Below are 16,974 nucleotides of genomic sequence, written 5' to 3'. Positions count from 1 at the left end.
AGTCCTGATGAACTCCTGGAAGAAAATCTTCATTAAGAACCGTCTCAATGATAAGTGGCCAACAAATAAACACAACTTCATGTTGCCTCGGGGGCTGATATCTACAAAACAAAACAAAAACTGCATCATGTTTATATTGAAGAATGGGCAGATATGATATATCCTGGAAATAGTTTGTCAATCACTCAGCCAGTATATTTCACCTGAAAATCCACTTCTCAGTCTTGAGTCTCAAATAGTAATAGTTGCAAGATGCAGACCCTTTTAAATATTTACACATTCATCGCTTCTCCGCCTTTTGGCTAAGATCAAGTGTAGTATCTGTTCTTATCAGTCTAAATATTTACACATTCAATTGAATCTAGAGTTACAAATCAGGGACAATCTGACAAACATTCGACCACCTATTAGGGTTGGAGTGCTATAAAAAAGGAAGAATCTGACGTATAGCACTACATTGGTTTTGGCATTCATTAAGCACAAAATGAAGTGTTTGCCTATGTTCTCATGTAAACCTCACCATCTCCCTTTAAATGCCTGTTAATTATTCCCATTTAGAAATTAAGGGGAAAAACTTAACCAAAGTCTATCAGCTGACACGTAGCAGAGCCAAAGTTCTAACCATTCTGACTCTTAAAATCTTTCCTCTCTCCTTCACTCTGCAACAACTGGAAATATTAGCTTCAAGAAAATGGACTTTATTCTGACAAATAGAGGGAATAAAAAAGGTCTTATATCCCTCATATTCTATAGCATAGTATCATCTGCATCTCAACTTTCAATAAATAGCCATCAGAGTTGTTAGAAGCAAATACATAACCATTATATTTCCAGAAAAGGGCGATGGGAGGAGGAAAGAAATGAGGCACTGAAATACAAGACGTCTAGTACATCTTATCACTTGTACTCTGACAAATGCATTGATTGTATATTTGCTTCCTAGTGTAACATCAAGTGTTACCCGACAACCTTAATAGCTGTTAGCCTAAGGTATCAGCTTTCCTTCTATACTCGGCCACACTGGTTGAGATTAGATCTGCTTGTCTTTCACTCTAGTTGCTGCAAAGCAGGGAATTGTTCAGAAAGGACAAGGCTTTCTCAGATAAATGACTGTCCTTAGATCCCGGGGTACTGCCTCAATCACTCACCAAATATTCGAGGGCCTACTCGGGCTCAGGAACTAGGTTAGGCATCATTTGAAAATGCAGGTCCTAACGTGGCAGAATGACTCATGGTGCCTTGTGACAGAAATGCCTACAGGCTAAGGTGGACCCCCTTTAATATGATTCTCAAACCTCACTTCTAAAAAGGGGAACAGACGTTTTTGGTTTTCCCCAAATAGTAGAAAGGAGTCTGAGGACAAGCCTAAGCTAGGAAATCTTGCCTCAAGCTGTCCAGGGGAAGTTCAGCGGGGGTAAGGGAACTTGCTTTAAAAGCTCGACTCCCATCGTTAGAACGCACACTCATAAATACACACAGCAAAGAGCTGTGTGCGTCCCCGCCAGCAGGGCCCTGTTCTGGGAGAACAAACTACCTCCACTGGGGCTTCTCCTTCAAGCAGCTTCAAGGACCCGAGAGGCAGAATTCAACTCTATCAGAGCGCCTGTCTGGACAGACCCCTAAACAAAAGCTTACATTATACGTGAATGGGTGAACTCCATAAAGAAAAAGAGGCGGCCCGGCTGGTGTGGCTCAGTGGTTGAGCGTTGACCTATGAACCAGGAGTTCACAGTTCGATTCCTGGTCAGGGCACATTGCCAGGCTTGATCCCCAGTCGGGGGGCGTGTAGGAGGCAGCCAATCGATTCTCTCTCATCGTTGATGTTTTTCTCTCTCTCTCCTTCTCCCTTCCTCTCTGTAATCAATAAAAATGTATTTTGCCGAAACCGGTTTGGCTCAGTGGATAGAGCGTCGGCCTGCGGACTGAAAGGTCCCAAGTTTGATTCTGGTCAAGGGCATGTACCTGGGTTGCGGGCACATCCCCAGTGGGAGATGTGCAGGAGGCAGCTGATCGATGTTTCTCTCTCATCAATGTTTCTAACTATCTCTCTCCCTTCCTCTCTGTAAAAAATCAATAAAATATATTTTTAAATATATATATATATATATATATATATATATATATATATATATATTTTTTTTTTTTTTTAAAAGAAAAATAGGCCTTCTCTCTCCAGGGTGCAGACCTGTGCCATTCCCCTCCCCCTCTCCTTCCCCTGCAGGCACATATCCCCTAACCTCTAAGGGCCTCCTGTGACTTGCAACCAGGGGAGCAATGGGCAGTGGCAGCTCGTCCCGGGCTCACCCCCCCGAACCTGCCTCCAAGGCCCCCTTTTCTCTGCCCAGTGAGCCTCAGCGGCCCGCCTCGGCTCTTCGGTTGCTTCTATGCCCTTCCTGGTTTCCCTCTCCGAAGTATGTTTTTGCTGCAGTCAATAAATTCTTGCTTCCTTTTCTACATACACAAAAAGGAAAAGTACATTCTTGTTTTTTCCTTTATTTTCTTATTAAATAAAAAATAAAAAATTTTTTTAAGTTCTTGGTTTTCAGGCACAATGCTCAGTGTTGTCGGCTCTCAGGAGCAACTCTAAGGCTTCCTTGAAGAACTTGGCAATAAAATTGTCCTTTTTGAATTACTTCTGAGATCAACATTTCAATAAATTAGAGTAGAAATAAGCAGTCACCTTAATGCTTACAAACAGATGGTGCTTGGGTGGGTGCTGTCAGTGGAAGCGAAAACTCGAGCCCAATTCCCAGCGTCAGTCACGAGGCCATCTTGAAGGTAGGTCCCATTAGCCTTTATTCCTGTTTCTGTTTTAACTTTACCCTTCCCTTACCTGAAGCCTGGGCCATGAATTTGTTTAACTCCCCTCATTTTGATCCACCTTCATAATGATGTTCCAGTTTCCCATATGGCTCTGCCTAGAGAAGGGAAGACTTTCCTGGCCACCGTTGAAGTTTTCCATGTGTAAATTGGCATCCGTTTTCCCCATACCCTGGTGTGGTGACCTTGGTTTCGGAGATCCACCCCGAGAGATGCTGATGAAATCGGTTTCTGAGCCTGCAATCCTGCGAATCATCTGGACTAAACAATACATTCTCCCAAGTCATGCCACCTCCTGAGGCCTCTTGGGAAGCAGCCAAGTGACTCTCCAGACAACGCCTCTCTCCATTGATGAGAGGCCAAGGGAACTACCTCCCCTTTTTAAAAATTTCTACACTCAGAATTTTATTACCGTTTTTATTTAAGAAGACCAGTTTAAATACAGTCAAACCAACAATTTCAAGTGAATCATTGCTGTGTATTAGACATTCTGCTCGAGCATCTAACAAACATGCTCTCTAAAAATAAATTTAAAAACGGTATGACTTTTTTAAAGATAGAACTGCACTTAAAACAAAGTGGGGGAGGGGAGCTATTATGGATTTAAAAATATTTAAACATGCCAACCAAATTCAGTGACACCTTGTTTAGAGCCTTTTGCAAACAAACTGTGTTAGGCAGAATCACAGAGCCCACCCCCCCACCCCCTCCCCGACCCCCGGACCTGCATATTACCTTACATTGAGGTCTTTGCTAGTGTGATTAAGTTAAAGGGCCTTGACATGGGAGATTAGCCTGTGTTGTAATTACCTGGGTCCTTAAAAGCAGCGATCCTTTCCCGGCTCAGGTCAGAGGGAGATATGACCACGGAAGAAGGGTCAGAGAGATGCAACAGGGCTCTGAAGAGGAGAGTGGACCATGAGCCAAGAAACGCTGCCTCTAGAACAGTGGTTCTCAACCTTCCTAATGCCTCGACCCTTTAATACAGTTCCTCATGTTGTGGTGACCCCCAACCATGAAATTATTTTCGTTGCTACTTCATAACTGTAATTTTGCTACTGTTATGAACCCTAATGTAAATATCTGATATGCAGGATGTATTTTCATTGTTACAAGTTGAACATAATGAAAGCATAGTGATTAATCACAAAAACAATAGGTAATTATATATGTGTTTTCCGATGGTCTTAGGCAACCCCTGTGAAAGGGTCTTTCGGTCCCCAAAGGGGTCGCGACCCACAGGTTGAGAACCGCTGCTCTAGAAGGTGGAAGAGGCAAACAAGGAGATTCCTCCCTAAAACATCCGGAAAAAAATGGGCCCTGCTGGCCCCTTCATTGTAGCCCAGTGAGGCCCATGTCAGACTTCCAACCTAGAAAACTGGTAAGATACTGATTTTGTTTTAAGTCACTAAATTGCAGTAACTTGTTACAGCAGCAATAAATACTAACACACAAACTCAAAAAGATAGTCAAGAGATTTTTTTTTTTAACCAGGGTTGGTTATTAGATGGAATATTAAGGAATTAATGTTAATTTTTGTGAGGGTATAATAGTATTTGGACTTCCTTTTAAACTCTTGTGAGATTTCCATTCTGAAGTATTCCATACATGATATGCTTCAGTATCTGAAATTTGCTTTAAAATACTGCCCTTCTCACCTCAAAAAATAGTAGGAGAATAGGTAAGATGTTAAATTAGCAAAAGGTTAATTGTCGAAGGTGGGGCTCATGATATCCTCTTACTGTGTATATTTGACATTTTCCGTAGTAGGTTAAAAAAAAGTGAACTAACCTAGGAGAAACCACTGTGTGATAATGAAAATGTTATATAGCAACACTGTTCAGTGCAGTAGCCACTCGTCATGGGTCTATTGAGCACCTGAAATATAGCTAGTGCAATAAAATACTTTTAATGTTATTTGTTTTAATTAGCTACATAGCTCGATGTAGCTAGTGGCTACCCTATTACCCAGTGCAGCTCTAGATACTGGAAGAAAGCCATAAATATCCACATTCAGTTATTAAGTCAGCTCATGAATCAAGTCAGTGCTCATCTGATATTTTTGTCTGCCCAGCCTCTTTCCTCTTCCTGCTAATAGCAGTGCCCAGCTGCCACCCCCTTCTTCGCCAGAGGTGGGGCTTGAGATCCAGGCTATAGTACAACTTCTTCCTGGCCACAGTGGTTGGTCCAAGAATGACCAGAGCCATGGCAACCGTGCTCCTCACTTGGAACTCTCTGCATTAGGAGGTGAAGCCGCTCCCCCGATTAGGAGTTATATGGATGGAACCCTAGAGCTACTTGCCATCATGTTCCCTGACACACTGAGGTTCCTGAGAGAGGAAAGCCAAAATGTGGATGAAGATGAACAGTCTGGATTCTCAAGTTCTTCTTTCCCTTGTCTCAGTTAGATAAGCCAATAAATTGTTTTGTTTGTTTATGCTATTTTTTAGTTAAGTTCTATCACTCGCAACCTAAAAGTCTTAATATAAATTCCCATAAAAATACTTCTTAGCTCTAGCTGGTATGGTTCAATTGGTAGGGCATCGACCTGTGCACTGAAAGGTTGCGGGTTCGATTCTCGGTCAGGGCACATGCTAGGGCTGCAGGCTCCATCCCCAGTAGGTGTGAGATGTGCAGGAGGCAGCTGATCGATGTTCCACTCTCAAATAGATGTTTCTCTCTCTCTCAAAAAACAAAAACAAAGAAACTTCTTATAATCTAGGGTCATTAGCAAAATAGTTAAGACTAATGACACTATCTAGGCTGAATTGTGTCCCCCAGACTTTGTATGTTGAAGCCCTGACACCCCCTAAAAAGCCCTGACAAGTATCTGACTGTACTGGAGATAGGGCCTTTAAGGAGGTGGTTAAGGTTAAACATGGTCATCGGGTTGAATCCTGATGTTACGGAGTGCTGCCCTTTAAGAAGAGGAAGGGATAACAGAGCTCTCAGCCATGTGAGGACACAGTGAGAAGGCAGCTATCTGCAATCCAGGAAGCGCTCACCAGAACCTGACCATGCTGGCACCATGCTCTGGGACGTGCAGCCTCCAGAACCGTGAGAAAAGGGATCTGTTGTTTAAGCCGCCCAGTCTATGACATTTGCTGAGGCAGTGAGCAGACTAACACGGGCACCCAGGACAACCGCCCAGGGGCAGGTTCCTACCAGTTCCTTCTTCAGGGTGAAGTGGACCGACTAGAAAAAATTGTGATATAATAATGTTTTATTATTCTGCTCCCATTCTTTTTTTTTTTTTTAATGTATTTTTATTGATTTCAGAGAGGAAGGGAGAGGAAGAGACAGAAACATCAATGATGAGAATTACCGACCAGCTCTGCACGCCCCCAACTGGGGATTGAGCCTGAAACCCAGGCATGTGCCCCTGACCAGAATCGAACCCAGGACCCTTCAGTTTACAGGCCGATGCTCTATCCACTGAGCCAAACTGGCCAGGGCTCTGCTCCCATTTTTTATTTCAGCTTAGTCTGGAGTAGCTTTTCAACTGGTTTTTACTTTTATATTTTATTTTAATATATATATATTTTTTTATTTCAGAGAGGAAGGGAGAGGGCTAGAGAGATAGAAACATCAATGATGAGAATCATTGATTGGCTGCCTTCTGCACACCCCACACTGGGGACTGAGCCCGCCACCTGGGCATGTGCCCTGACTGGGAATCGAACTGTGACTTCCTGGTTCATAGGTCGACCACTGAACCACACCAGCTGAACCACGCCAGCCGGGCTGGTTTTTACTTTTTTAAATAACAAAAAGATCAGCCCAGCCATCTTGAATCTCACTATCAACTAAAGTGCATTATACTAATAGTATAGAGACTTTAGTGAGATTAAGCAGCTAGAATTATATTTTAAGTGGGAGAAAAAAGCTGATAAATCACACACAGTCAAATTATAGTATTGATCTTTTTTTAATTTTTCAGACCTTAAATAGGGTAAGAAAGTAAAATTCTCCAGGACTGATTTATAGGTGTTCAGAAGTGGCACACATTCAGTTTCAGAGTAATATTCAGTGATCCCTCTAAATGCAATTTAATCCTGATTTTAAGCTAAGTACAATAATAATACAATAAGCTAAATACACACAAAAGCTGTATATCCTGATCTACAAAAGTAGTTTCCATAACCACATATGGTTTAGTCAAGTTCACAATTCCACAATGAACAAGTACTAACAAATGTTAATAAAACACCTAAATGCTTGTCCTGCTGTCAGCTTTTTAACAATGCCATTCCTGCTACTGAAAGCATTTATTTTTATACAGAAGGGAAATGTGACCTGGGAAAATGAGTTTTCTTAAAACTTGACAAATCGTATATGCCCTAGAGGTTTTAAATCAAAAAAGCCTTTAACATGAAGCACTCACATGAACCTTTTAATTTCTCCCTCCCAAAAAGCATTCTATCAAAAGGAAAGAATATTAAAACAAAGTATTACCTTACGACAGATAAACACTCCTACAAAAGACTGTACTTTCTTCTATCATCTTCTCCTTAAAAGAAACACAAACCATTTTACTATCTTTTAATAACCTCTCAGATTACTGTAGTCTGAAAACATTAATTATCATGTCTTAGCTATCAGAAAGTCAAAGATACCATTTAGAGTTCACATATTAAAGAGCATGACCTGGAGGGGGAAGCTGGAGGGGGCCAAAGGGAGGAAAAAGGGGACATATGTAATACTTTCAACAATAAAGAATTATTTAAAAAAATAAAATAAAGAGCATGCCCCACAATGGCACAAATGCACCTAATACATAAATACTTCATTGTTTAGAATTCAGCAGTCGCCAACCTTTTAGACCTCACGGACCACCAGTGTCCCACGGAACACCGGTTGGCGACCACTGGTTTAGAGAGTCAGAAGTCAGAAGGTACTACATGGTTTGCAAGATCCTTTAACTTATGTATGGTCATTAAAACCCAGTAAGTAATTCAAGTATGGTTGTATAATGGCAGGCTGTTAAAGGCTCCAGTATCACTTTTTTTTTCTTTCTTTTTTTTTAAATATATTTTTATTGATTCCAGAGAGGAAGGGAGAGGGAGATAGAAATATCAATGATGAGAGAGAACCATTGATAGGCTGCCTTGGGGATTGAGCCCGCAACCCAGGCATGTGCCCTTGACCAGAATTGAACCTTGAGACCATTCAGTCCACAGGCCAATGCTCTACCTACTGAGCCAAACCGGTTAGGGCTCAAATATCAGTCTTAAATAGAAGACATGAAAATGAAGGTGGGAAACTTCGTGCTTCTCCACCTTTCACTTACATCGCTAGTTATGGGGACCTTCCTATGGAAAACATATGGTTATATATATGGTCTCCCCAAAAGATAAGGAAGCTTCAGTAAGTTCCAAAGTTGTCAAGATCCGTAGTTCGCTTCATCAAATGCTTTCCTAGCTCGTTTCAATTCTTCATTCATAGTAAGCAAATCTTTAACCCTCGCAAACTTCCTTGGGTCCTTCCGTATCAGAAAGACGATATCTTCAACTTGTACCCGCCCTTGTCTTCCAATTGACATTGCCTTGTGAGTCTATTGCAAAAAAAGCATATTAAATTCAATTGATTTTTTAAAATATATTTTAGTTTTAATTTGCATGTATTTATCATTCTTTTTTTAAATTTGCATGTTTAATACTGGTGAGTTTGAAGACTTTTCTATTACAGCTATTCATTTGTGAATTATCTTCTATTCATACCTCTATCCACTTTCTACTATGTGATTAGCACTGTTTCTCTTAATGCTTTATAGACATTTTTTAATATTAAGACACAAAATCTATCAAATTTACTGATGTTTCTTTATTTGATTTTTGATATATGTAGTTTGTGCCTTCACTGTGTAAAATAATTTTGTAATTTCTTTGTAATTACCCATTTCATTTAAAATTTGTGTCCATCTCAATATTGGTGGCTTTCTTAAAATCAAATCTCACCCTCTGTCATTAAAGATTCATCCTGTGCAAAAGCAAAGGTTCATCATAGCATTATTCCTGATGACTAAAAAAAGGGAAACTAAATATTAAGGCTTTAAATAAATTTGAGCACATCCATTCAATTTTATGAAACCATTAAAAATATAGTGTTATGAAATGACATGGGGAAAATGTTCTAGGCTTACCTAAATGGAAAACAACAACAACAAAACAGGTTATAAGACTGTATATAACTATATAATTTCAATTTTATAAATTTTAAAAATATGTGCAAAAAGACAAAAGAATATTCACCAAAATCTTAGCAATAGTGTCTCTATACTAGGTGTCTCATATATGTGTATGTACATACACACACATATACAATCTCCATTCCTAATGATAAACAGTAATCAGTAACTTCCACAAAACAGGCACTCACATGAATATCTTATTTCTAAAGGATGCCATAGTTCTAGTCTTATCTGTAAGTTTGAATTTAAAATCTTTTTTTCAATTAACTAAGACCAATAACAAAAAAAAAATTATCTTACCATTTCAGTGATGAACTCTATAACAAGGTCTTCAAGAATATCCACCGACTCAGTATAAGGATTCTGGTCATCCCCAAACCCATACATCATACATCGTACTGTAAAAGAAAAATCATTCTTACTGGACAAATTTAATCACTTGATCAATAATGTTTTCAAATTAGAACTGAGTCAAGTTGCCCTGGCCAGGTGACTCAGTTAGGTAAGAATCATCCTGTAAACCAAAAGGTTGTGGGTATAATTCCCAGTCAGGACACATACCTAGGTTGTGGGTTTGATCGTCAGTGAAGGTGCATACAAGCGACCAAGCTCTAGCTAGTTTTGCTCAATGGATAGAGCCAAAGGGTCCTGGATTCGGTTCCGGTCAAGGGCACGAACTTTGGTTGCAGGTTCCTCCCTGGCCCCGGCCCTGGTCAGGGCTCGTGCAGGAGGCAACCAGTCGATGTGTTTCTCTTACATCGATGTTTCTCTCTGTCTTTCCCTCTCTCTTCTACTCTCCCTAAAAATCAATGGAAAAATATCCTCGGGTGAGGATTAACAACAACAAAAATATACCGTATATACATACATACACATATATTCTAGTACATAAAAAAAAAAGCAACCAATCAGTGTTGCTCTCTTTCCTTCCCTCTCCCCCTAAAAATCAATAAAAACATATCCTCAGGCGAGGAATTAAAAAGAAAATTCGAGCCTGGCCCGTGTGGCTAAGTGGTTGAGTGTCGACCAATGAACCAGGACAGCAGGGTACATGCCCGGGTTTCGGACTCGATCTCCAGTAGGGGTTGTGCAAGAGGCAGACAATCAATGATTCTCTCTCATCATTGATGTTTCTCTTTCTCTCTCTCTCCCTTCCTCTCTCTAAAATCAATAAAAAAAGACATACAAAAAATATTAAAATTTTGATGACATGGCTAAAGTAATGTCTGCCAGATTCTCCAAAAATAATAATACTCTTATTATTTTTCCTGAAGATGTAAACTTTACTAGTAGGGAAATATGTTTCACTGGAAAACATATTACATAGAAAATATGTAAACTGTATCTGGTTAAGGGTCTGTGATCAGGAGAACAGATCTTAGTAAGATATATTCCAGTAAGACAAGCTGTGAAGATTCCAAATTCTTGTCATCATAAAAATAAAGCAATCCACATAGAATAAAAGTTTCTGCTAAGAACCGACTATGCAAGCATCACTCTGGGGTGCCCAGGTGTAGGAATCCGCTTCGTATGCTGACAAAAGAAGTAAAACCACAAACAAATGGAGTACATGTCATCAGAGATGGAATAAGAAGCAGTCAGCTTTAGGTGAGGAACTGAGATATGGAGAGAAATCTGAGTGGTAAAAAACAAACAAAGAGACAGACATAATGGCCCTGCAGTTTCAAGAGCCTCTGGGAACTGTTTACATCTGATTCAGCATCAATGAACTGCCCTATTTGTCAATACTCAGCCATAACTATACGTAAGGGAGCCGGAATGGGAGATGAAGGGCAAATTCTCATGGTGCCTTTCAGAATTTGGCCTGGACCAGTCCCTCCTGCTACAGACAAAAAAAGTCAAACCTGCCGACAGAGCGAGTAGAATGGAGGGCGGACACATTATAATCTCTATGCCACTATAAGACCCTGCACTGTTCACCACCTCCTGCCTTAGTCCAGCGCTCCAATTTAACTTCTAGGCTCAGCATGTTCCAGGATTCATCCTAACCTTTGGTCAAAAGTCCCTGCTTCTACTGTGGCAAAGGTGTGGGACAAGGGAAGAAACAGAGGTATGCTCTTAGGCCTTGAATGGAAACACTGATTGCATTTCCTCGCTTGAAAAAAAAAGTGTGTGTGTATGTATATGAATATACATCCTATAAAATAAAAGCCTAATATGCAAATTGTCCCCTCAGGCAGTCGCTCCACTGGGAGTTCCACAGCTCGCTATGATGTGCACTGACCCCAGGGGGCAGCGCAGAACATGGCAGGTGTTGGCAACACTGCGCTGCAGCCCCGATGAGCCCTGAGGATAGCAGGAGCAGGACTGGGGCCGGATGGTGGAGCAGGTGAGTGGGCGGTGCCAGGCCAAGGGAGGTGCGAGCGGGGACCCAACCACCCCACTGAGGGTGACCAGTGTCCGTGGCAAGGGGCGGAGCCTGGCTTCCAGGTGCTGAGGGAGCCAGACAGGGGGCCTGCCCCAATCGATCACCCCTCATGGGATGGTGGAACATGTGAGGGGGCAGCGCCAGGCCAAGGCAGAGTGCCAGGTGGGGCTCTGAGGCTGGGGGCACAAGCTGGGCCACCTTGAGGGACCCCACCTGTGCAGGAATTCATGCACCGAGCCTCTAGTATTTATATATGTATGTAAATTGTGGTTAGGATCATTACTAGCTATGATTCACAAATTAAACAGAATTTTAGAGGCAAGTCTGAGAATAGTGTCCCTACTGGGAAACAATTTAGAACAATAAATCTACTTTGTTTTTGTTGTGTGTTTTTTTAAATATATTTTTATTGATTTTAGAGAGAGAGAGAGAGGGATAGAAAGATAGAAACATCAATTAGAGAGAAGCCGATTGCCTGCCTCCTGCACGCCCCCCACTGGGGATGGAGCCCACAACCCAGGCATGTGCCCTGACCGGCAATCAAACCAGGACCTCCTGGTTCATAGGTCAATGCTCAACCACTGGTCCACATCCGCTGGGCCAGAACAAGAAATCTACTTTGAATGCACATGTCCAAAACATTTCAATCATCTGCAATAGAATCCTTGTAAATATTACTTACATTCTTTAGAAAAAAGTCTCTTTCTTTTACCCTGCCCACCTTCCGCACCTCCTCCAATTTCTTCATTTTCTTCCTCAAACTACAAGTTAAAATGTATAGAGAGAAATGTCAAGCCATTGCACGGCACTGGTTTTTTAATAATTCACAGTCCCCCTCCACTTTCGACACTGACATCATGCCAGGAAACCTAAGGCGAGCAGCAGACACTCGGGAAACACAGCATTTTAGTCCAACCTCCGGCTCAAGCAGGAACGGCTTCCATAATGTCCCTAGCAAATCCCCCAACTGCCCCTCCCGGGGGAATTCCATTGACCACCCTTCCCCCCAACCACCAGGTTGGCCCACTGCTTGGCAGTCTCGCTAGTGCGGGAGTTGGTGCTGAATCAAAGCTGGGAAGGCGCCTTCAGGAAGCCTCCGCCCCACTGAATGCCATGGACCCCGAGAACCAAACTGAAATGACTTGCTCGCGGGCAACGGAAGTTGTGAAACCCAGGCTCCCACTTCCGGCCCACACTGGACAGCGAGGGGGCAGTTTTGTGAGCAGCTGAGCTGCTGGCTCGCCGGGAGCGCTGAGAGACGTTCGCTCGGGCCTCCGACGATTCCCCAGGCGTCACGAGGGGCGTCTGGCAGGTGTGGACCAAACGCCAGGGTCGGGGGCCGCCTTCCGCTCCCCCCGCCACGCCCGGCCCCACGCCCTCGAAAAGCGAACGGAAGGGAAAGGCTGGGCACCGCGCCGAGTCCCCGACTCTCCCGGCTTAAGTCACTCAGGAAAGCAGACCCGACTCCGACCCCGGCCTCCGCCACTGTCCCCGGGGCAGTGAAGAGAAGAGGGGGCGGGCACAGAGGTGGTCACTCACGGTGGGGTCCTCTTCCTCATCCGCCATCCCACCGGCCAGCCCACAGCGCCCGGCCCGCTTTTACTACTTTCTCAAAGGAGACGTCTCAGACCTCCGTGCGGCTTTTACTACTTCCGCCGCCGCACTTCCGGTGACGCAATGGGTTGGGCGGGCGGGACCGGAAGGGGCGGGGACGCGTGGTCCCGCCTAAGGACGGAGCCGAGACGCTCTTTAGGGACGTAGGAATGAGCTCCTGGCTCTGAAACCACGAGGGAGGAATTAAACCGCAAAGAAAAGGAAGCCCTGGCGGCGTGTACCTGGTGGTCACCCTCCATGTGCTTCTGCATGCGGGGTCGCCACTCTCCGATTCGGGACTGCCAAGCAATGGATGGATGGTTGTGCGGCTACCTGGCGGCCTTGGGCTGCCCCACGCGTGTATTTAAACCATTTCCACAACTTGGAGTTCCACTGTTGTTCATGCCAAGCTTTGTGTTGTTAGTGGGGATATTGTTCCTCTATTTATTTATTTTTTAAAATATACTTTATTGATTTTTTTTACAGAGAGGAGGGAGAAGGATAGAGTTAGAAACATCCATGAGAGAGAAACATCAATCAGCTGCCTCCTGCACACCCCCCCACTGAGGATGTGCCCGCAACCAAGGTACACGCCCCTGGCCGGAATCGAACCTGGGACCCTTGAGTCCGCAGGCCGACGCTCTATCCACGGAGCCAAACCGGCTAGGGCGGGGTATTGTTCTTTACTACTAGTAAAGCTTCGAATTTTCAACCCCACCCACCCATTCTCCAGAGAGGGGAGATAGGCTGGGAATGGAGTTGATTGTACTTACACGTGAGGCATAAAAAGCCCAATCGTAGGAGGTTCGGAGAGCCTCCAGGGTGGGGGAAACATCCACATACTGGGAGGGTACCGTACCCCAACTCCACAGGGACAGGCGCTCTTCACTGGGACCCTCCCAAACCTCACCTAATATCTCTTCATCTGGCTGTTCATTTGTGTTCTTGATCATATCCTTGAATAGACTGGTAGACCTAAGTATTGTCCTGAGTTCTGTGAGATGTTCTAGCAAATAATAGAATACAAGGGAGAGGAGGTCACAGGAACCTCCAATTTGTAGCCAAGTGGGACAGAAGTTGTGGGTATCGTGGGGGCCTGTAAGGGGGGGGGGGCATGAATTACAGAGATAATATATGCTCTGGAAGCTTGTGATGGGGGAAGGGGACCCAAGGTCTGAGAAGGCTCCTTTGAGAAAGTGAGGTTTGAACTGAGACCTGAGCGATGAATGGAGTTAGCCAGTGAAGGAGGGAGGAAAGTGCTGTGCCCCGAATTATCTTGTACTTTCCCATCTCCGTGCCTTTCAGCACGTTTACTCCTTTCCTTTCTATGGAAATGCTACATGCCTTTCAGGCCCAGCTGAAATGTCTGCTCCTCCATCAAGCCTTCCGGGGGCTCTCAGCCAAAAGCACTTTCTCCCTTACACTCCCACAGCCCTGGTTCCATTTCCCTGCAACACTTCTCGCTTTCTACTGTATTTTCTGGTTATTTATCACCCAGCTTATCTCGTCCACTAAATCTTAAACTTATTAAGAACAGAGTGTTTCTCTTTCATCTCTGAGCTCCCAAAGGTTCATGCATTCGTGACACTTAAAAGTCCTGGAACAAATATTTGCAGCAGAAATGAATGCCTGTTTGACATCCCTTTTCAAATATGTTGTAATTCAAATGAAGCTGTTGTTGTGAGCTGTGCCTTTGGGGATGGGACTTACTCTTTGGTTAAACCAGAATGCCATAGTCATGGTCCCCAGACTGATTAGTGTTTGTCACAGTGACCGAAACAACCGTAACAAACAGGCCACTGTTCTTGACTGACAGGAGTTTGGCAACAACTGCCTGTCCTCCAGCGAAGGCTGAAATGAACTGAGAAGGACTGTCTGAATTGAGTCCACAGCAGGGAGGGCTCTACTTATTTCTCACAGCTGAGCTGCAAGAGCTAGTGACCCAGGCTTTGGCCTGATGTGAGGCTCTGGGGTGAAAGAAACATTAATGCTTGAAACAAAATCAACAGAGATCCCTATCGGTGACAGCATCCTAATCTGAGACAGTGTGATAACAGGAGGGAGCTTTGAAGTCAGACAGACAGACCTAGGTTTGGATCCTAGCTAGCAATCTTATCTCACTCATGTTCCTTCTTTGAGCCTCAGGTTTCTTCTTGAAAAAATATTCTGCAAAATAGTGAGGATCAAAGATAATGTCCTGTGCTCTGCTAAAATGTGTTTATTCATATATCTTCTCCTATAAAGTTTGTTCCCTGTGGGCAGGGACTCATTTTTACCTTTATTCCTGCAAATCTAGCAAAGTACCCAGCATGTAGTAGACACTGGTAAATGTTTTTAAAATAAACAAACAACAAGAGTAATGCTAACATTTCTGGGGCACTTCATGCCAAGTGTTGTAAATAATAACTTGTTGAATCCTTCAACAATCCCAGTTTTGCAGAGAGAAACAGAATACTATAATTTTTTAAAATATGAAATTCTTGGTATAACTGACTTTGAAATAAAAATCTGGTGAGATTTGCTTTATATAAAAACAGGTAAACTACTTTATTATTTTTTTAATATATTTTATTGATTTTTTACAGAGAAGTGGGGAGACGGATAGAGAGTTAGAAACATCAATCAGCTGCCTCCTGCACACCCCCTACTGGGGAGTGCCCTTGACCGAATGGAACCTGAGACCTTTCAGTCCGCAGGTCGATGCTCTATCCACTGAGCCAAACCGGTTTCAGCTACAGGTAAAGTACTTTATAAAAACTGGGGGGGAAATGTGGTGGAGGGAAAAGTAAGGAAGAAATTATGAATGAGTGGGAAGAAGGAGTAGGAAGGAGAAGACACATGAAAAAGGGAGAAACAGAAAAGGGTAATTTCTGAGCAGAGTGAAAAGTAACTGTGTAATCAGCATAGGATGTTGTGATCTTTCACTGTCCTTTGAAATAGTAGCTAGACAACTAATCACTGTGTGTGTGTGTGTGTATGTGTGTGTGTTGGCATATATCTGGCCTTCTTTTGAGTTTTGGCCCGTATATCTTCCATTTGTTTGTCTGTTTATTATTCTACATTTATGTGTATTATCTCAGAGAGTCTGTCCTGCATCTAGGAGGCTCGGGTGGCTTTTCTCCTGCGTGACCAAGCAGGCCACAGCCAGCAGATGGCACTGGGGCAGGGGCGGTGAATCCCTTCCGCAGCTTGGCTACCACTGCGGGATCCTACCCTTACACTTTCATCTCCGGGGACTCTGTCGCTCTCCCGCCCGGAGTCTAATAAAGAAGGTCGAGTTGTGTGTAATTAGGTATTTCAATGTACAAAATGTAATCTGTGACTTTGTCTCTACCCATCCCCACCCCACGCCCTACCCTCACTAAAAACTGACTAAAAGCTCTCGCCAGCTTGTGAAAGTGTTGTGTTGTGGGCAGCGCTGTCTAGACAATCGCCGGTTTCTGGTGACAGTGGCCGAGGTGATCCAAACATTAACTAAATACAGGAGATAATCGAGACTCTCCTGAAACAAACTGGCAATTATCTGAATGTTTCCCGACAACGTGGAGCTTTGTGATCTGAAATATGAGGCTCGGTTTTGTTATAATTTCCTTATTTCATTTAGGAAGTTCAGACGCAGCCTGGCTATCCACTTTTCCATGAGAAGTCAGAAAGAGCCACGCGGCAAGGGCAGTCCTGGAGGCCCCTGGGGCCCCCTCTTGACCCCGGGGGCTAGGGCTCTTGAGCGGAAGCCCGGGACCCAGCCTTCTCTGTTGCAGGAGGGCTGCAGACGTACAAACGGACACAGGAGCTGCCACCGCACACACTACAACACAAAGTGCAAGTCCTTACCTTTTCACCGGCAAAGTGAACGGTCAGGTTACGTCCCAGCACCTCTTCCGCACCGGCACCCGGAAGAGACTTGGTTACCATGGCCACGCAGGACGCCTCCCGGACCACGCGCTTCTGAGATAGAAGCACGCAAGCCCCACCCACATCGGGT

At 43.7% G+C, this 16,974-nt stretch overlaps 1 protein-coding gene and 1 pseudogene across 2 annotated transcripts; one reads left to right on the top strand and one right to left on the bottom strand.

The window, feature by feature from the left end:
- Nucleotides 1–282: 282 nt before the first annotated feature.
- LOC132221472 (U2 spliceosomal RNA) lies at nucleotides 283–387 on the top strand (annotated as a pseudogene).
- A 6,342-nt stretch (nucleotides 388–6,729) lies between these two features.
- Nucleotides 6,730–16,919, bottom strand: TAF13 (TATA-box binding protein associated factor 13). 2 transcript variants are annotated; one of them, XM_059674399.1, is made up of 4 exons: nucleotides 16,824–16,919; nucleotides 12,082–12,160; nucleotides 9,311–9,408; nucleotides 6,730–8,374 (listed from the first exon to the last, which is right to left on the bottom strand). In XM_059674399.1, the coding sequence occupies exons 1-4, from the start codon at nucleotides 16,902–16,904 to the stop codon at nucleotides 8,204–8,206; spliced, it is 429 nt and encodes a 142-aa protein (XP_059530382.1). In that variant the 5' UTR covers nucleotides 16,905–16,919; the 3' UTR covers nucleotides 6,730–8,203. The 2 variants fall into 2 exon arrangements, with proteins under 2 accessions (XP_059530382.1, XP_059530383.1); XM_059674400.1 differs by lacking the exon at nucleotides 16,824–16,919 and adding an exon at nucleotides 12,939–13,095.
- Between the last annotated feature and the right edge of the window lie 55 nt (nucleotides 16,920–16,974).

Source organism: Myotis daubentonii, chromosome 18 (genome assembly GCF_963259705.1).
Source record: "Myotis daubentonii chromosome 18, mMyoDau2.1, whole genome shotgun sequence".
Lineage (NCBI taxonomy): Eukaryota > Metazoa > Chordata > Mammalia > Chiroptera > Vespertilionidae > Myotis > Myotis daubentonii.
The sequence above is the reverse complement of the archived record's forward strand: the minus strand, read 5'-3'. Positions and strand labels throughout refer to the sequence as shown.